Source organism: Schistocerca americana, chromosome 10, assembly GCF_021461395.2.
Source record: "Schistocerca americana isolate TAMUIC-IGC-003095 chromosome 10, iqSchAmer2.1, whole genome shotgun sequence".
In the NCBI taxonomy this organism is placed as follows: domain Eukaryota; kingdom Metazoa; phylum Arthropoda; class Insecta; order Orthoptera; family Acrididae; genus Schistocerca; species Schistocerca americana.
This window is the reverse complement of record NC_060128.1, coordinates 192,643,945-192,665,032: the sequence shown is the minus strand read 5'-3', so window position 1 is coordinate 192,665,032 and position 21,088 is coordinate 192,643,945. Positions and strand designations below refer to the sequence as shown.

Below are 21,088 nucleotides of genomic sequence, written 5' to 3'. Positions count from 1 at the left end.
AATAGTCCAGAGGTGGAAGGGGAACGGGGAGGGACAGTAGGGTACGAGTGGGGAAAGCAGAATCGGCACTGCCCAGTAGAGTGAACACGGAGCAGAGGTGGCAGGACAGGGTGTCGAGAGGCTGCGGGGGAAGGGGGAGGGGGGGGGGGGGGGAAATTGGGAGTGGAAAGGAGGGGACACCAACAGTGGATGCACCAGCAGACAGCAGCACACAGTGAGGGCAGGGGAAGGTGACTGTGAGTGGGTGACAGGACACAGAGGGTGAAAACTGCAGGGTGGACAGTGTGGGACAGTAAGGTATCGCCGGTAGAGGCTCGGACGATTTTGGGAGCAGAAAATGTTTCACAAGGACAACTCCCGTATCTGCGCAATTCAGAAAAGCTGGTGGTGGAAGGGGGATCCAGACGGTTCAGGTAGTGAAGCAGCCACTCAAAGCACACTGTATTCAGCTGCACGTTATGCCACAAAGTCGTCAACTTCCGTCTCGGCCACGGTTCGGATTGCTGCAGTGTTAGTATGCGACACGGCTGCTTTCGCAGGTGGCACTGCCTCTGACAGAGAGTAGGATAACCCAGTGACAGGACTGGAAAAGCTCTGCCGCAACAAATGCACAGCTTTTTATATTGTTACGATTATCGAATAGCTGTCCACGACGACGAATGGCCGTTGCCGAACTTCCGCCCTCCGCCTGTCCCTTCCTCACGGCCTCCCGACACCTCGACCTGCCACCTCCGTTCCCTCCACACTGCCAGGCAGCACCCGTACTCTGCTATTCCTCCCCTTTCCCTGCCCCACTCCAGATCAATGCTCCCATTCGATGTCTTTCGGTTGCACTGTGGCCGGAGATGTCGCTGCACATTTTAGCGATTTTGGCCGAGGTAAACTTACACTGCAGTACTCTTCGTGAGCCCCAAGTGTAGATGTGTGCACCGAAAGAGCTAAGTGAAAACTGTACAGTGCGTACATTTATTTATATATAAAAGCAGACTTCAGAATTTTCGTTTATGAGAGACTGCTCGTACACGATTCGTGTGTCGATTTGAAGTTCTAGATTCTCAGATTTTATTGTTCACTTTGCTTCTGTATAACCTTACAGTGATTGTATCGATACCCATTTGTATTGATATATATTGTCGCAGAAGAAGCTGAGTAGTACAGTGATGTAGTGGTTACGATACTAGACAGCTGCACGGAGGGTCGTGAGTTAAAAACTCACCTGAACTGTAAAACTTTAATTTCTATATTCGGTTCATTCTAGAAGTATCCACAAATGTCAAGAATCATTGTACTGGAATGTTCTGTAACTGTATATATAGCGTACGTGTTCTTGCCGTAGGTAGTTCACTCCGCGCTCTCGTACGTGCGAGTGCTGAATAAACCTTCGTTAAGTGAAGTTAGTGTTCGTCATTCGTCTAATTACACCTTCTTCTACGTGACAGTATTGTGCACTTTTGAACAATCGTGGATGTCATGAGACTCGTACTGTTTGTGTCAATTATAGGCTTAAACAATTGTGCTCTTTTAAAATTTTTGAGAACAGTAGGCCTATCCTCGTTCAGAACAATTGTTCTCTAATGTCATTGTACAATTGTGAGAAATAGGTTATTTATAAGAATTTTCTAACACCTACAAAACTATATTTTCGGAAGTTAGCGGTACGAGTGTTTTGGATACTTAATTTATTTAGTAGCAAATCGTCATTTGTGCTTAACCATTCTGCCAAAAAATACATTATCCCCGAGTTTCACTGTATATCAGTGCAAATGAATGTTCATTTTTGAGACTTTTCAGAAGCTACCACTGGCCTTTGCATAATCTATGAGCAATTGGCATTTGTGATTTAGTTACTGTAGCAGATATTCTAATGTAGCGTGTAACACCTAGGTTTCCACTGAAGAGTATTAGCTCTGTATATTATCTGCATTTATCATAAATCAACTCTGTTTCTGAGTTTGCTAACAACTATAATTACACTCAAAATGTATTAGGAAACTAGTACTTTTGCCACAGGTTTTTGTGTTGCCTTTAATAGAAATCTCATTTTGTGTGTTTGCTTTAATTCTCATAGGGCATTAGCAACTTTTTAGCTCAACATATTAAAAGATAATTAGTATGCTTAATTTAAAGCTATTTCTTCACTGTCTTGTAATACAGTGCACCAGCCAAAATGCAGCTCCACTGCGAATGCCGTTCTCGAACACGGGACGAGTCGGTTGACTCGGCAACTGTTGTGTCGTAAGAAGTACCTCGAGTACTATCCTCTCCTGTGAATCCTGTCTCCTCTGCAGAAAGTACACAAGCTGTCATTATTTGTCCACTCGACTGGAAGAGGTACATCAATGGTGGCTCTAGGCATCCCGTACAGGGTCGGCAGGGACCAGGGAGGACTCAGGGTATTGTACCGATCCCTCTATCCGGGAGGCGGCAAACGCAAAAGGGTAGGGTCTATTAATTGTCAGCAGTTCAAATGTACGGCAAATGATGGTACCATTTAGGGAAATGGCAGCAAGGGACAGGAAAGAACACCAGATGCGCTCAGTGTGTACAACTGGGAGCCTCATTCGACACGCTCGAGACACTACTGCGGCAGCCACTGAAGGAACAGGGTACAACCGACTGCAGATTGTGGTGCACGTCGGAATAAACGATGCCTGTCACCTCGGCTCCAAAGTCGTACTCGGGTCATTGCAGCGACTGGCTGAGAAGGTCGAGAAGATCAGGCCCGAGCAACGAGTTTCCACAGAGCTCACTATTTGCAGCATTGTCCCCAGAACTTATCACGGCCCTCTGGCTCTATCTCAAGTGTAACGACTGAACCGGAGACTTCGAAAGTTCTGTGACAACCTAGGCTGCGACTTCCTGGACCTGCCCCATTGGGTTGGGTTGGGTTGGGTTGTACCCCTAAATGGGTACAGTGTGTACTACACATCAGAGGCTGCTGCTCAGGTAGCTCACTGTGAGCGGGGTGCACACAAGGTTTTTTTTGGATTAGGCGACTCCAGATAATGACACCTGTAGGAATACCCAGAAGTATCAAAAGAAATACCTCTCGAATGTGAGAGTATTAAAATCCTAATGGTAAACTATCAAAACATTCACAACAAAGTGCCAGATTTGAAATGCTCATGAAAAGCAGTGAAGCTCACATAATACCAGGTATAGAAAGCTCGTTGAAACCTGAAACTAATAGCACTGAAATTTTGGGGAAAAATTTAAGTGTATATCGAAAGGATGGGCAGACGGAAATGGAAGTGGTGTATTTGTCACAGTAAACAAGAAACTCCAATCCACTGAGATTCAACCAGTCACTGTTGGAATCGGCTAACTCTGACAAATACCTGGGTGTAACACTTTGTAGGGATATGAAATGAGATTCAACGAGTCACTGTTGGAATCAGCTAACTCTGACAAATACCGGGGTGTAACACTTTGCAGGGATATGAAATGAGATGATTACACAGGCTGTCATGGGTAAAGCAGGGTTTAGACTTCAGTTTATTGGTAGAGTACTTGGAAAGTGCAGTCAGCCTAAAAAGGAGATTGCTTATAAATCAGCCATCCAACCAGTTCTATAATACTGCTCAAGTATGCAGCACCTGTACGAAGCAGGACTAATGGGGGATGTTGAATGTATACACAGGCTTGTTTGATCTGTGGGAAAGTGTCACAAAGTTACTGAAGGAAATGAGCTGGAAGACTCTCGAAGATAGACATAAGCTATCCCGACAAATTCTGTTAAAGTTTCAAGAACTGGCTTTAAATGATGACTCCAGGAATACACTACAAACCCCTACATATCACTCACATAGGAATCGTGAGGAAAAAATTAGAATAATTACTGCATGCACAGAGGCGTTCAGACAATCATACTTGCTGCACTCCATACATCAATGGAACGGGAAGAACCCTAATAACTGGTACAGTGGGGCAGACCCTTTGCCGTGCACTGCACGGTGGATTGCAGAGTGTGGATGTAGTTGTAGATGAGGATTTAGATGTGCAAGGTACACTTGTTTTTGTGAATGTGTGCACATTTCTCTTTTCTGGTAAAGGTCTTTTCATCACGCATGTCAGCAAATCAGTGTCTCACCTTTACAGCGAGCAGCACTCAATCGTTCTCATAATATTGATTAATATGAGTACCTGTGACATTAAGACATAAATTGCTACCAGTAAAGCTATCATTTGAGCTGTGACTGCTACGATTCAGTTTCAACCTTTAATTATTATTCATGTCCCACGAGCAAACATTACAGTTATTGAAGAGCACTTTAAAAGTCCTCGAAAGATCATTTGTGCAGGTCAGAAACAAGAGTAGGCATAGCACTGACCCCTTTGGTCTGAGGCGAAACATCCAGTACTTAGTACAGGAAGTAATAGTCTTGGGCTTCAGAACTACAGGTTCTGTATTCCAGTAATGGAAAAGGAATTGGTAGTGAGGGATCGGAAACAGGGTGGAGGTGCGACTATCTCTCAGCCTGGGGTGTGGATGACTAACTCTCCCCCCTCTCCAGCCTACCCAGGCGAGTGGGAGGAAGGAGGGAAGAGAATCCCCGGTCAGCAGGACCTGGGTTTCAGGTTAGGCGAGTTACACTCGGAGGTAACTCACACGGCAGCTTCACATATACGGACAGGGTGCTTTGTCGATTTATTACGCCTCGTTCACTCTCTTCTAGATTTCTGTTCCTGCCTCGACCTGCAGTCCGTGACGTGGAGAGCACTGTCGCGAAGACCCTTTCCCCTGAAGTAAGCACAGAAAGAGAGATCACAAGTCGGGAGGAGGTATTTGTCGTAATGACTGTGGAGGCCACACTGTGCGAGTGCCGGGGCCCGAACTGTACGGCAACATCACAGCTGTGGCTGTCCCCACACAGGTCGGATGCCACCATATCTCGGTGCATCACAACAAACCACTGACAGCGTCATCTGATAATGCTGTGAGAGAAAATATTCTGGAAGCAACAGCTGAAGCTTTTAAATGGATATTTAATACGGATATAGATCTGCAAATATGAAAATCTGGGTCAAAATGCTATGTTTTATACAATTTGTAAAATACATACGTTAATAAAAATGTAAATGTTCATTTGTCCAAAACCATTAATTTCCAGAAGTACATAGGTAACAATGTTTTCCTATCATCAAATTTATAAAGAATTATATACTGCTTAGCTTAAAAAAATAGACACATAAAAACATTTGCATTTTCCAGTGCAACGTCGTGTCACAATTTCAAAGCATTTAGTGAAAAACTTTCAGAGATCTGTGATTAGGAACATTCACTGTTTCTATACAAGTACAAACGCAGAAGTTTGTCTCTTCAAAATCTCAGATGTCCATAAGTTCTTCACAGACTGCTTTGAAATTTTGACACAATATTCCATTTGAATACTTGTGTTTTTATATGCGTACTGGCATGCCATCTGGTACAAATGTAATGTGTTGTTGTTGTTGTTGTGGTCTTCAGTCCTGAGACTGGTTTGATGCAGCTCTCCATACTACTCTATCCTGTGCAAGCCTCTTCATCTCCCAGTGCCTACTGCAGCCTACATCCTTCTGGATCTGCTTAGTGTATTCATCTCCTGGTCTCCCTCTACGATTTTTACCCTCCACGCTGCCCTCCAGTACTAATTTGGTGATTCCTTGATGCCTCAGAACATGTCCTACCAACCGATCCCTTCTTCTAGTCAAGTTGTGCCACAAGCTCCTCTTCTCAATTCTATTCAATGCCTCCTCATTAGTTATGTGATCTACCCATCTAATCTTCAGCATTCTTCTGTAGCACCACATTTCGAAAGCTTCTATTCTCTTCTTGTCTAAACTATTTATTGTCCACGTTTCACTTCCATACATGGCTACACTCCATACAAATACTTTAAGAAATGACTTCCTGACATTTAAATCTATACTCCATGTTAACAAAATTTTATTCTTCAGAAACGCCTTCCTTGCCATTGCCAGTCTACATTTTATCCTCTCTACCTCGACCATCATCAGTTATTTTGCTCCCAAAATAGCAAAACTCCTTTACTACTTTAAGTGTCTCATTTCCTAATCTAATTCCCGCAGCATCACCCGACTTATTTCGACTACATTCCATTATCCTCGTTTTGCTTTTGTTGATGTTCATCTTATACCCTCCTTTCAAGACACTGTCCATTCAGTTCAACTGCTCTTCCAACTCCTTTGTTGTCTCTGACAGAATTACAATGTCATCGGCAAACCTCAAAGTTTTTATTTCTTCTCCTGTCACATATAAAATATATACATAATAAAACTGGGAACATTATACAGATATGTCAGTTTATACAAAAACTGTTAATCTCCAAAAGCTCTTAACAAATTGCTCTGAAATTTTGACACAACATTGAATTCTAATATAGGCACCTAATTCTTTAATACATTTTATATTTTTAATACATATAATACACTGAAGAGCCAAAGAAACTGCTGGCCGGTGTGGCCGTGCGGTTCTAGGCACCTCAGTCTGGAACCGCGTGACTGCTAAGGTCGCAGGTTCGAATCCTGCCTCGAGCATGGATGTGTGTGATGTCCTTAGGTCAGTTAGGTTTAAGTAGTTCTAAGTTCTAGGGGACTGATGATCACAGATGTTAATTCCCATAGTGCTCAGAGCCATTGGAACCATTTTTTGAAGCCAAAGAAACTGGTACACATGCCTAATATTGTGTAGGACCCCCGTGAGCATGTAAAAGTGCCGCAACGTGATGTAGTGTGGACTCGACTTATGTCTGAAGTAGTACTGCAGGGAATTGACACCACGAATCCTGCAGGGCTGTCCATAAATCTGCAACAGTACGAGGGGTTGGAGATCTCTTCTGAACAGCACGTTGCAAGGCATCCCACATATGCTCAATAATGTTCGCAGTTGTCGGTGAAAGTGTTTAAACACAGAAGAGCGTTCCTGCAGCCTCTCTGTAGCAATTCTGGATGTGCGGGGTGTCTCATTGCCCAAGTCAATCAGTATGCACAATGGACACAAATGGATGCAGGTGATCAGACAGGATGCCTACATACGTGTCACCTGTCAGTCGTGTCTAGACACATCAGGGGCCCCGTATCACTCCAACTGCACATGACTTACATCATTATAGAGCCTCCACCAGCTAAAACAGTTCCCTGATCACATGCAGGATTCACAGTTTCACGAGATTGTCTCCATACCCATACATGTCCATCCGCTCGATACAATTTGAAATGAAACTTGTCCAGCCGGGCAACATATTTCCAGTCATCACCAGTCCAATGTCGGTGCTGACAAGCACAGACAAGGCATAATGCTTTGTGTCGTACAGTCATTGTGGGTATGTACGTGGGCCTTCAGCTCCGAAACCCCATATCCGTGATGTTTCATTGAATGGTCTGCACACTGACTCTTGTTGATAGCCCACCACTGAAATCTGCAGCAATTTGCAGAAGGGTTGCACTTCTGTCACGTTAAACAATTCTCTTCAGTCGTCGTCGGTCCTGTTCTTGCAGGATCTTTTTCCAGCCACAGTGATGTCTGAGATTTGCTGTTTTACCAGATTCTTGATATTCGTAGTACACTCGTGAAATAATCATACACGAAAATCCCCACTTCATCGCTACCTCGGACATGCTGTGTCCCACTGGTCACATGTCGACTATAACACCACATTCAAACTCACTTAAATCTTCATAACCTGGCATTGTAACAGCAGTAACTGATCTAACAACTGCACCAGCCAGTTGTTGTCTTATATGGGCACTGTCGACTGCAGCACCGTATTCTGCCTGTTTACATAGCTCTGTATTTGAATACGGATGCCTGTACCAGTTTCTTTGGCACTTTTTAACATACAGGGTGCATCAAAAAGGCTCATCTAATTTTTAAAAAATCCTTACTATTATGTTATTTAGATACATGTGAACAACGTATTGTTGCAAAGAGCAAACGCCGAGTTTTACACGGTTCCCGCTAGATGCCAGCAGTGAGTACACCTTTCAGTTCTAGTAAAAAGGGTGTCGGGTTGGGACAACAGAAGCATTTTGTGTTCTACGTTTTGAGCAGTGCAGCTCGGTAATAACTGTTCAGCATCACTTTGGTACTGGTAAGGTGTGGACTCTTCTATAGCACAGAACATTAGACAATGGCACGAACAATTCCGAGAAACAGGTTGTTTGTGTAAAGGCAAAATGTCAGGCTGTCCCCGAGTGTCTGACACAGATGTTGAATGCATCCGCGATAGTTTCACGAGGAGTCTGCGGAAAGCTGTTCACTGTGCAGCTGAACAGCTCGACATGCGCCCAATGTCCTTTTGGCATGCATTACATCGACGTTTAACATGAAACCGTACAAAATTCAGCTACTGCAAGCTCCTCGTGAAAGTGACAAATGACAATGTGTGGAGTTGTGTAATTGTGTTCTTGGCAATATGGAGGATGACGGTTTTCTTCCACGCTTAGTGTTTATTGACGAGGCAACGTTCCATTTAAGTGGAAAGGTGAACCATCATAATATGAGAATATGGTGTACTGAACAATCGTGTGAAGTTGTACAACATGAGAGAGATTCTACAAAATTTAACGCGCTTTCGGCAGTTTCACAAAAAAAGGTGTACGGTCCATTTCTCTTTGCCGAGAACACTGTTACAGAAAGCACAAATCTCGATATGCTCGAGAACTTTCCTTTCCCACAGTTGAAGACTGATTCGAATGACTCCATTTACCAACAGGATTGGGCACCGCCACACTGGCATCTGGAAGTGTGGGAATTTTTAAGTCAAAAGGATCACTAAATAATGGACTGGTCACACAGGACCAAATGATTCAGCCTTACACTGCTGGCCTCAAGGTCACCAGATGTGACTATATGTGATTACTTCTTGTGGGTGTTTATAGAGGACTCTGTTTATATGCCTCCGTTACTAACAACAACAAATGAGCTGAGACATCTCATACAGCAGCTGTGGAAGCTGGAACTCGAGACATGCTCGCTGCAGTGTGGGAACAATTCGAATGGCACAATGACATATGCCATGCATCTCAAGGGGGACTTATTGAACACACGTGAAAAACAGTTTCCCATTCATCAAGAAACAAAATTCATTGTATATGTTTATTAGTTTCAGAAATATATATGTGCCAATTTGGATGATTCTTTTTGATACACCCTGTATAAATACATACACAAAATATACAATAGTGACACCAACAAACGGGAAAGTTGTATTTATGGCTTATTGGTTTACAATCAGAATACTGCTCCAGAAGCTAAATTTGCAACAACAATAAACAAGGCTGAAGGTGAGAGGGGGCAAGAGGAGTGGGGTGGGAGCAGGGTTGAGAGGGCATGGACAGAGGGGGGGGGGGGGGGGATGGGAAGGAGGAGTGGGATAGAGAGAGGGAGCATATGGAGATGGAGAGAAAGTGGGGCAGGAGGCAAGATGGACTTCAGAGGCGAGAAGGAGATTAGGATGTATGAGGCATGCCTAAAAAGTATCCAACCTTTGCCCAGAAAAAAATATTTTGAATACCTGACGAGGTCGGGACTGTAATCCCCTTCAAAGTAGGCCCCTTGTGCTTGCACTCACTTAGCCCACTGGTCCCTCCACTACAGGAAACACCTCTATAAGTCTTCTTTTGGAACCATGTTCAGTTCCGTCGTGCTCCACATTATCTCTTCTCTACTCTCAAAATGGGATCCTTTCAGTGGTGTCTTCATTTTTGGAAACAACCAGAAGTCACAAGGAGCCACGTCTGGAGAGTAAGGAGGTTGGTGAACGGCTGTAATTCTGTGTTTGGCAAAGAACTTTGGATCAAATGGGATGAATGTGCGGGGGCATTGTCGTGATGCAGTTGCCACTTTTTCGCCATCCACACGTCTGGCCTTTTGCGCCAAACTGCGTCACTGAGTTGCTGGAGAACATCTCGGTGGCACTCCTCCGTCACTGTTTGTCCTTCTGGTACATATTCGTGATGCACAATTCCACGGACATTAAAGAAGATAGTCTGCATCACCACGATTTTGCTTCGCACCTGCCGCACTTTCTTCGGCCTCGGAGACTCGGGATGCTTCCATCGCGACGGCTGTCCTTTTGTTTCTGGTTCGTACCCATTCACCCACAACTCATCTGCAGTTATGTTGTTCAGAAACCCAGGATCAGTGTTGGTGGTGTCCAGAAGGTCCTGTGCAACATCAAAATGGAGGTCCTTTTGTTCTGGCAACAACAACTTTGGCACGAATTTCGTAGCCACTCAGTGCACGGTCAAATCATAACGCAAAATTGCATGTGCAGAACCTTTACTCACTCCAACCTCTTGGGCAATCTCGCACACAGTCAGGGCAATCTCGCACATGGTCAGACTATCTGCCATCACCAAATTTTGCACCCTCTCAACAACAGCTGCACTCCGAGCTGTTTGGGGCCTGCCAGAACGCTAGTCACTCTATGCTGATGTGCGAGCATTTATGAATAGGTTGAACCACTCCTTAGTTTGTGTTACACCCTTCGCATCTTCTCCAAACACCTGCTGAATCTTACAAATTGTTTCGCATTGAGAATCACCAAGCTTTTGAAAAAAATTGATGCAATATCTTTCCTCAACACATTCAGTCATCTTGAGAAAACCAGTAATCCGATGAACAGGTTGAGTAGCACCTCACTCGGCGATCGACACACAGCGACTGACGCGCTGGAAGCCGGGGACAAAATTCACGCGTGCACATAAAGGTGTCTCTTCCTTTACTGTGTACAGTGGTGCTGCACTATCGTCTATTTTGCGCAGGGAAATCAAAGGTCGGATACTTTTTAGACAGACCTTGTATATCCAATTGCCATACATGTTACAAATGCATGCTTTCTCTTTTCTTTCTTTTCCATCTAACCACACTGAACCACAGCAAATTGTGGCTGGGTACAGGTAGTATAAAATATTTTTCTAGGATTTGTGATTTTAAGCTCACGTGACTAAGTTTGCCACTCTCAGTATTACGGCCTTCAGCGTGAAAGACCAGTTCTATGCAGCTCTCTGTGGTAGTCAATCCTGCACAAAGTCTCTTCATCTCTGAACAGTTATTGCAAATGACCTGCTTACAGTGCCCCCCCCCTCTCCCAAATCACCTCACACCATTACCATACTGACTATTCTTTGATGTCTCGATTTCTCAGGATGTGTCCTCCCAACTGGTCCTTTCTTTTAGTCAAGTTTGTAAGGGTCAATTATACTCATTTTTTTATTCCCCACTGAAATATTAATTTCAGATGTGATGTTATGAAAATATTAATTCCAAACAAGGGCAACAAGTGAGGAAAAATTCTTTTATTAATGACTTTTGGGATAATTTGTTTCACGTGAATGGTAAAGGACACCTGAGCACCATCTGGTTTGGAGTTCTGTGAAGTGCAATATCCAAAGGACTGGAATCCACACAGGAGAAACAACAAAGCAATGACATTTTTTCGTCAGTCATTACTTTGTATCCATTGCAGAGTAACCACTGTATATTTGCACCAGATCTATAGCAGTTGTTTTATGTTTAACAACTGTTCAAAAGTTACTACTATGAGGACCATTTTCTGTAAAATTATTTCAAGAATATTTATTCTGTTTTGGTCTCAGCAGTCTGTCATTTCCTTTACAAAGTGAACTAAAATGAAAATATTTTAGTTGAAATTTATGGCAGTGTGCAGTTTTTTTGTTTTTTTTTTTTTTTTTTTGTGGGTGAACCTGACAATAATCTGCTGTTTGCTTTGTTGATTTGTCATTTAGTACTCTTTGGTGGTTGTTAGAACACAAAGTAGAGGAACATCACTAGAAGTAGTGGAACATTACTAAAAGTAGTCAGATTCGTATTCTAGGGGCCCAGTTATGATCCTTATGCGGATAACTTAAACCTTCCTGGGGATTTTTATTTTATGCCTGTTATAGTGGTGGTTCACCTGAGATGAAGTATAACAACTTGAATTTTTACTAAACTTGAGTGCTTAGGATTCACTCACCATTTTTTTATTTTTACTTTTTATTTAGAAAGGCATCCACTACAAACTCTGCTATAAATTTCTTTTATCCAAAATTCTATTCAGTACCTTCTCATTAGCTATGTCATTTACCGACCTAATCTTGAGCATCCTTCTGTAGCACTTCATTTCAAAAGCCGCTATTCTCTTCACATCTGAACTGCATATTGTCCACGTTTCACATCCATACAAGGCTATGCTCTAGACAAATATCTTCAGGAAAGACTTCCTAAAACTTAAATTTATATCAGATGTTAGCAAATTCCTCTTCTTCAGAAATTTTTCTTCTTCTTCTTCTTATTCTTCTTTGCTACTGCCAGTCTACATTTAATATCCTCTTTACATCAACTGTCACAAATTATTTTACTGCCTAAATAGCAAAGCACATCTACTACTTTTAGTGCAATATTTCTCAATCCAATTCCTTCAGCATCAACTTATTTAATTTTACTACACTCTATTATCCTTAGTTTATGTTAGATGATGTTCATCTCATGACCTATTTTCAGGACACTATTCATTCCATTCAGGCTCTTCCAAGTACTTTACTGGCTCTGACAGAATTACAATGTCATCAGTCAACCTCAAAGCTTTCATTTGTTCTATCTGAACTTTAATTCTGTTTCCAAATTCCTCTCTGGTGTCCTTTACTGCCTTTTCAGTGCCACACAATAAGTAAATACACGAAATAAATTCTGATGACTTAGACTGTATCTGTTGCATATATGCTTAACAGGAAACTGTAATAACTTACCACAATTTTTCTGTAAACAGTTTGTGCAAACTCGACATCACTGTACTTGGTCTCCATAGGGTAGGTATATGTGTCGAGCCAATCTAGTAGAGTCTTGTCGTAGCCGAGGCCCATGTTCGGGTACTGTGGTGCGTGGATGTGCGAGTCGATGAGGCCGGGCATCAGGAACTGGTTTGACGTTAGACGCACTGTGGTAACCCCTTCAGGCGCATCACCTCCGGAACCCACAGACACAATCTGTAAGCAAAAGATTGTGATATTCCTTACAAAAGGACTGCCATTATCATCATTTACAAGCAAAAGCTGGTCAGTGAGAATGTCACAGAAGCTTTCATAGCAATAGACAAGCAGTTCCAGGCTTTACACTGTAGGTCCGCTCCTCATAGCCATTTGTAAGGGACACTATTTGACTAAACATTCTACTAAATTCACATCATATTCATCAATTGGGAGGGGGAAAAAGCAGGCATTTGTAAGTCAAATAAAATGTATTGAGCATGATGTTATTGTGAAACATATATAAATTTCAAGCTTTCGCAGCCCAAGGTTGCTTCATCAGGAAAGAGGGAAGGAGAGGGAAAGACAAATGAATGGGTTTTAAGGGAGAGGGTGAGGAGTCATTCCAATCCCGGGAGTGGAAAGACTTACCTTAGGGGGAAAAAAGGACAGGTATACACTCGCACACACACACATATCCACCCGCACATATACAGACACAGGCAGACATATGTAAATGCAAAGAGGTTGGGCAGAGATGACATCTGCTGTCCGGCTGTCTCTCTGCCACAGCTTGGCGGTAGCTGTTCGTGCAGAGCGGATGGCTCGTCAGTTGCCGTGGCCACACAGAATGCTGCACAGTGGCTTTCACAGGTGGCCCTGCTTTGGTGGGGTAGCAGGTGCTCGTGATGGGACTGCAGTAGGTGGTGGAGGGAGGACGTATGGGACACGTCTCACATCTAGGTCTGTTATGGGGATACCAGCCACAAAGCCAGGAGTTGGGAGCAGGGGTGGAGTAGGGACGGACGGGGGTGCTGCGGAGGTCGAGTGGGTGGTGGAACAGCACTGCGGGAGCGGTGGGGAGGATATTTATTACTTCTTGACACAATGAAAGATAGTAGAGAGTGTAGAATGTCAGACACAGTTGTTTTACTGATGATGAGAAAACAGGAAAGAGATGGTGAAACCTGGTGCTGACATACAGCATACTGCTCTGAAACAGGTCCGAGTGGGCCGCAAAACCTACAGTCTGCACCCACAGGTGGACTACTGTCAGTAGTACCGTGTGCCATCACTTTGTGAGACACTGTTGAGCGGTTTGCAGCTTAACCCAAGACAGTGTCAGAGTGTCTGGCGATCGGGAACTGGACACCGACGCCCCAGCTCCCACGACGGACAAATGGCAGAAGTGGAAATTTATTTCACCACTGATATTCAAATAAACTACTTCCGAGTTGTGCGCCATAGCACGAGCGTGCGTATGTGACCTCAGTTACTGCAAACATGAGAGACAAATCCAACTGCTCATGAGAACCAAATATGGAAGTAGCTTAAAAAATACTTGTAGCTCACAGGAGTGAACTATTGAGAGTGGAAAGACACCTTGCTATCATAAATAACATACTAATGACAGCTACTCAGGCTCAGAGGAAATATACTACAAGTTAAAGCAAATTTTCTGCTTTTCCTATTTTACAAGGTGTGCCTATAAAATAACAGGACTGATGACATTACAGACTAAGTTCGCACGTGCCAAAGGTGAATGACCGATAGCTGTGAAGAGAGGAGCCTTCGCAGTTGAATGCGGCATCTCTGGTGTCAGTATACAAATCAGTGTTGCCGTGACCTTCATTTGTGTAAGAGCAGCTATTTTGTTTTGGCAGAAAAATGGTAAGTGTAACAAACAACAGAGCAACGAACTGTCGCGAAGTTTCACATGAAACTTGGCAAAATTACTACTGAAACCTATTTTCTACTAGAAGAAGTGTACGGTGAAAGCTATTTATTCTGTACCTTAGTTTTTGAGTGGTTCAAGCACTTCATGGCCGAGAATACATTGAAGATATTTTGTGCCTGGGACATCCTTTAACATCAAAAACAGACAGAAATATTGAAAAAGTAGGTAATCTAATTCGAACTGACCATCAGTTGAGTATTCAGTCAATTGCTGCAACTAAGAATTTTGCATAACCAATTTAACATGAGAAAAGAGTGTGTGAAGCTGGTGCTGAAAGTTCTCACAATCAAACAAAAAGAAGCTTGTGAAAATGTTGGTACTGACACTTTGAATATAACTGAAAATTATCCCAATTTCTCAGGAAGAGTGATAATGAGACAAAGCTTTGTTTTTCACTTTTGATCCAGAAACTAAGTGCCAATCTGTGCAATGGAAGGGCCCAACATCACCGGGAGCAACAAAAGCTCAAATGAACAAATCGAGATTCAAAACGATGAGGATTTTTTTTTTGTTCGATATTTGTGGAATTGTGTATCTTCACTGGGTTCGTGGATGTTAAACTATTACTCAACATTAGTACCTTGAGGTTGCCAATTCCATGAGAAAAAAAGAAAACAAGTATCTGAATTGTGGGAGAACAAATCATCGAGGCAACACCATACCGCATTGTCTGTTAAGAGGTTTATAGTGAAGTACGGAATCCCAGTTTCGAGACCCACAACCTTATTCACCTGACCTAGTTTCGTGTAACTTATCTATTCCCCGAGGTTAAATCTGCTTTAAAAGGAACAATATTTCAGAAAAGTGGCCAGCATCGGCAAAGAGCTAACAGAGGAAGACTTCTAGCACTGTTTCCATCACTGAAAATTTCTGACAGAGCATAATTGACATAGAAGAGGGGAGTATATTGAGGGTGACAAATACGTACGGTTTTGAAATAAAATGTTTTACAGCAGTAAATCTGCTATTTTATAGTCGCACTGCAATACTCAGATGAACTACAGTATAAAAATTTAGATATACTGAAGTGATAAAAATGAAACCTGTCGACTACAAAAAGTAACTATCAGAATATAAGGCAGTATAAGAATGGTTGACAGTTTAAAGGCCATTTTTAAGTATAAGTTATTTTACACAGTTTTTAGACGTATAAAATTATGAATAGAGTTAAAAGCACCTTCGGTCGATACGACTCAGCTTGAAAGCTTATAAAACAATCAATTTGGTAATGGAAGGAAGTGTGGAGGATAAGCATTGTAGAGGGAGACCGAGGCACCGATACGGTAAGCAGGATCAAACAGATGTCAATTGCAGCAGTTATACAGAGGTGAAGAGGCTTGCACAGGGTGGACTAGAGTGGAAAGCTGCAATACGTCATTCTTGGCAGTGAAGACCAAAAGCAATGCCAACAAAATTGTGCATCTGTTTACCCCTATGGAATGGAAAACACAAATTTGAAAGAGAAATTCGGGCAGATGATAGAAACGTTTGTTTGAGATAGCAGAGTACGCAAAGATATTTGTCGACCCTCGTGCCATTGTAGACACCTGTATAAGAAGATGCCACCAACCTGTTCCACTACTGCCATTTTTTCCAAAATTTTTGAAAAGATGGTGTATTTTTGAGCAACAATAATATCCTCAGTAAATTCCTGTTTGCATTTCAGAAAATATGCTCATCTGAGAATGCTTTTAACACATTCTGTCACCAAATTTTACTAGCATTAAATAACAAAAAGCACTGGCTAGTATTTTCTATGACCTGCCCAGAGCATTTGACTGCACAAATTAAAACATTCACCGAAAAGCAAAAGCATTGAGTTGTTGAAATGCACACACAAATAGAAAACTTGCTATCTCATAGAGTAATCCTTATTCAAATTACACACCACACACACACACACACACACACACACACACACACACACACACACACAAACAAACAAACCAACATTGCAATAAATACTAAATCAAATATAAATTTAGAAAGGGCAGCTAATCAAATTTTTACTGACATTAATAAGTGGTTCATACCCAATTCACTGTCACCAAACTTTGAAAAGACCCACTATATGCTTTTCAGAACTTACAAGAGATTTCCTTCTGGTGTGTGTATAAAATATGATGACATGGAAATAGGAGAAGTCGAGAGTGTAAAATTCTTGGGATTACAACTTGATAATAAATTCAGTTGGGAGCAACATACTAACAAACTGCTAAAGCGCCTAAACAAGCCTGTGTTTGCAATGCGAATGATGTCAGACATAGGAGATATAAATATAAAAAACTGGCATATTTTGGGGTAACTCCACAAACAGAGAAAAATTTTTTAGAGTACAGAAGCGTATAATAAGAATAATGAGTAGTGTAAATCCAAGAACATCATGTCGAAACCTATTCAAATAATTGGGCACATTAACCACAGCTTCTCAGTATATTTATTCCTTAATGAAGTTTGTTGTAAATAATACATCTCTCTTTCCACCTAACTGCTTAGTACACAGTATTGACACTAGGAATAAGAACAATATAGAATGAGATTTTCACTCTGCAGCGGAGTGCGCGCTGATATGAAACTTCCTGGCAGATTAAAACTGTGTGCCCGACCAAGACTCGAACTCAGGACCTTTGCCTTTTGCGGGCAAGTGCTCTACCGTCTGAGCTACCGAAGCACGACTCACGCCCGGTACTCACAGCTTTACTTCTGCCAGTACCTCGTCTCCTACCTTCCAAACTTTACAGAAGCTCTCCCAACCTGAACCAAACGGAACACCTCCAGGATGAGTGAGACAGTGACTTCATTCTGGACTCCTGCGTTGAACATTACTACCTTCTCCGGTTTCAGCTCTCGAGGAAGAATGGGCTGCCAGTTGTAACACGTCACAATATTATAGTCCGATTTACGATATTTGTGAACTTTGTCAGTGAGCGTGGAGAAAAATGGAGAAAATATTATGCGTGAAATCCAAATGGTATTCATCTCGTAGTTCTACTTGCCGGTTAATTAAAATAATAAAATCGGCAATGGACCTTTTCACATCCCCATTTTGCTCTCATTCTCGATCGATACGGTCCGGATAAAATGTATTTGTATCGAGTCGCACAAATAAAAATGTTAATTATTTGAAATACTTAATACTTCGTTATTATTTATCAGGGATCCTTTCATTAAAGAATTATTATTCAGAGATTTAATTAACCTTGAGAACTAAAAGCCTGAAAAAATAAATGTTACATATTTATAATATGTAATGTACTCATGTCCTGTCTGGAGAGACTTTCAATTGAGACAGCTTACACACTCACTTATTTTGGCAATAAATTGAGCCAGAAACTTTGAAAAACTTGCCAAAGATTAAATTACATAAGAAGTTCAAATCAAAAAAGCAGATATGACTTTTTTTCTGCTTGCAAATCCACAGCACATTATACATTCCTCCACAGACATTCAGACGCCTCACTGAAAGTGTCTCTGGAAAGGTTCAAGCTGTCATAAAGGTGAAGGTGAGATATACCTCACACTTAAGTCCACTAATAGGTATATACACTGAGCGCATGTGCGTGTTGGCGAAGGCACACGCATTTGCGTGTTAGTAACCTGAGACATTGAAATAACTAAAATTGCTATCCGAATACATAGCCACAATACCAGGCAAAGATTGAATTTTCAAATAATCACAATCATTGACAAAAATAGTCCATATGTCAGATCACAAAAACTTGATAAATCACTATCAAATCAACTGAAAATGTTTAGTGGAGAAACTTTACAAAAGCACTGTACACAATAGGTTATCCGGCAGTGCCCCTGCCCTATGGAAATGAAATGATTACTATCACCAAAACAAAAGAGCACAAGGAAAGGAAATATCTAAAACTGAATATTCAACATTCCTGTGGGTCTATATTGAATGGAAGTTGAATCAGAAAGCAGTAACTTAATCTAATCCATACAATCACTGACAAATATCAAATAGCACAAAAAATTACTACTTGCATTGCTGTCTGGTACATTGTTACTGTGGACTGGAATATAGTGCAACATTGAACATATGTTTCTGTGTGTACATAGCATTATACATAAAGCTGAAGAAATTGATACAACTTGTACGGTGATGGCCCATTACACGCTATAAATCAAGTAAGCTTTTAGGTACTGGTGCAGGAAGGTGATATGAACACCAAGGTCACGAGTATCGGTTACAAAGTAGTGGCATGACGTGTAGCCAGTCTGTGTTCTCCGTCCTCACTGGCCACATATAAAAGTTGCAATGTAGTCCTTGCTACGTATGATTGTCCTCCAGTCTTACACTCGTAAAGCAGAAACAGAGCTCTCTGCTGAAGGATCATAATCAGACTCCCGAGAGTGCAACAAAAGAACACAAAATGAAATATTTGGAGAAATTATTTATTGTTTCTTGGCAGACATCCTATCACCTAAGCTAGGAAGGATAAAGTTTGTTAAATTCTACACAAGGTTATACTATCACCAAAACAACAGACCACAAGGAAAGAAAATATCTAAAACTGAATATTCAATATTCCTGTAGGTCTATATTGATTGGAAGTTGAATTAGAAATCACGAATTGTATATCTTCTCAAATATTTGAGCTCACCAGTATCTGATCTCTGTATAATGTCTGATTTTGGTGATGAAAGCTTTAAAAATGCATCACAATGCATACTTACAATCATTAATGACACATGGAATAATATTCAGATGCAATTCCACACATAGACACAAAGTACGTACTGGACAGAAGTATTTATTAACTATAATATCTGGTGTCCACTCTTATTCTTCATGTAGGCAACAGTTCAACCACACAACACATTACTGTCTGTCTTATGAACAATCACAAAAACTCTAACACTGGGTACAAAAGTACACTCCACTACCCACAACATACTACCTAGAACACTGATGGAAAGCCTGATGTGTAACATTCCCAATACAAAGGAGGACGAAGACAAGAGCCATCCCATGAAATAATGTGAACCATATAATAAATGAATTATTTGACCATGATGGTCAGATAGCAGCAATAAAGCACCACAACAATCATGTTTAGATTAGAAGGGAAGGGAAGTACAATATTGCACAATATAATAAATGTCGATTCAGTAACATTATCAAGAAAGAATTTACTGGTTTACCAGAATAGGTGAGAAAATTTCATTATTTGCTACAAATATTTTTACAACCCTGTGAGTCCAGTTTCTCTTTGCAAATAAGGGACACCTGCAAGTGCAAACAGAGAGAACAGGTAGCTGACATTTTGTACCAGGAAAAGAGAGCTGTATGTAATGCAGGACACTTACAGAGGCACTAAAGGTCATATTAAAAAAAATCTGTAGTGCGCCATGAAGAAGTTCAAAAGCCATGCACTATGCAAAATAAATTCAGAACTCCAAGAATAAACCACAGAAAATTTGGAGCATTATTGGGCACGAAATGAATAAGCTTCGTAAGGCAAATGATATTAAGAGCCCAAGTGACAGTAAAAGTGAGAAAAATGATGTTAAATTAAAATCATTGGTCACCAGATTCAACAGATTCTTCCTAATAATAGCTGAAAAGACTACAAGAAACCATGGATCATCAAAATGAGAACCATTAGATTTACTTTCACAGGCACTGCATATTCCACCATCAGACATCAGTTCTGCCAAGTCAAACATTAAAGAAATAACAAAAATCATTAAGCCACTGAAAAATAGTGAATCCTGTATTTCAACCAAAGTACTTCCAACTCATGCTGAGTTGGTAGTGGCCACACCGCTAAACTGAGTTACCTTTATAATCAGTCAAGGAACAGAGGTATATTTCTTCACAAACTGAAATATGCTTAATGCTTAGCAAAGTTTTAGTCTCGTTAACAAGCCTTATCAATCACTAAACACCTCAATAATAGACCAATATTACGAAAAGGATAGTTGCTACTCAAAAAGGATAGTTGCTATTCACCATTCGTGGAAATGCTGAGTCACAGACAAGCACCACAAAGAGAGTGCCAGAAAATGAGCTTTTGGACAACAAAGCACACATGCACCATGCACACACAGACAAGCAAATGTAACTCACATACACACGTGTGTGTGTGTGTGTGTGTGTGCGTGTGTGTGTGTGTGTGTGTAGGGTCTCTCTCTGACAAAGGAATTGTTGGCTGAAAGCTCATTTCCTGACACTGTTTTTGTTGTGCCTATCTGCATCTCTGCTATATGGTGAGTAGCAACTATTCTTTTCATAATATTGTTCAACAATAATACCTGTTGTTATCTTTGTGTCTTCCATTATTTATAACAGGATACCAACAAACATCATACAGGAAATTGAAGACACTGAAAAACAAAGTGAAAGAATACCTTCTAAGTCAATCC

The 21,088-nt window shown here is 41.4% G+C and overlaps 1 protein-coding gene across 3 annotated transcripts in view; it reads right to left on the bottom strand.

Annotated features, from left to right (window-relative positions):
* LOC124552237 (guanine deaminase) overlaps positions 1 to 21,088 on the bottom strand; it is a 144,150-nt gene that overhangs the window by 34,665 nt on the left and 88,397 nt on the right. For all 3 annotated transcript variants that reach the window (XM_047126518.1, XM_047126517.1, XM_047126519.1), the window contains exon 3: positions 12,754 to 12,990. In XM_047126518.1, coding sequence (XP_046982474.1) covers positions 12,754 to 12,990 — 237 coding nt within the window. The remainder of the gene's footprint in view (positions 1 to 12,753; positions 12,991 to 21,088) is intronic.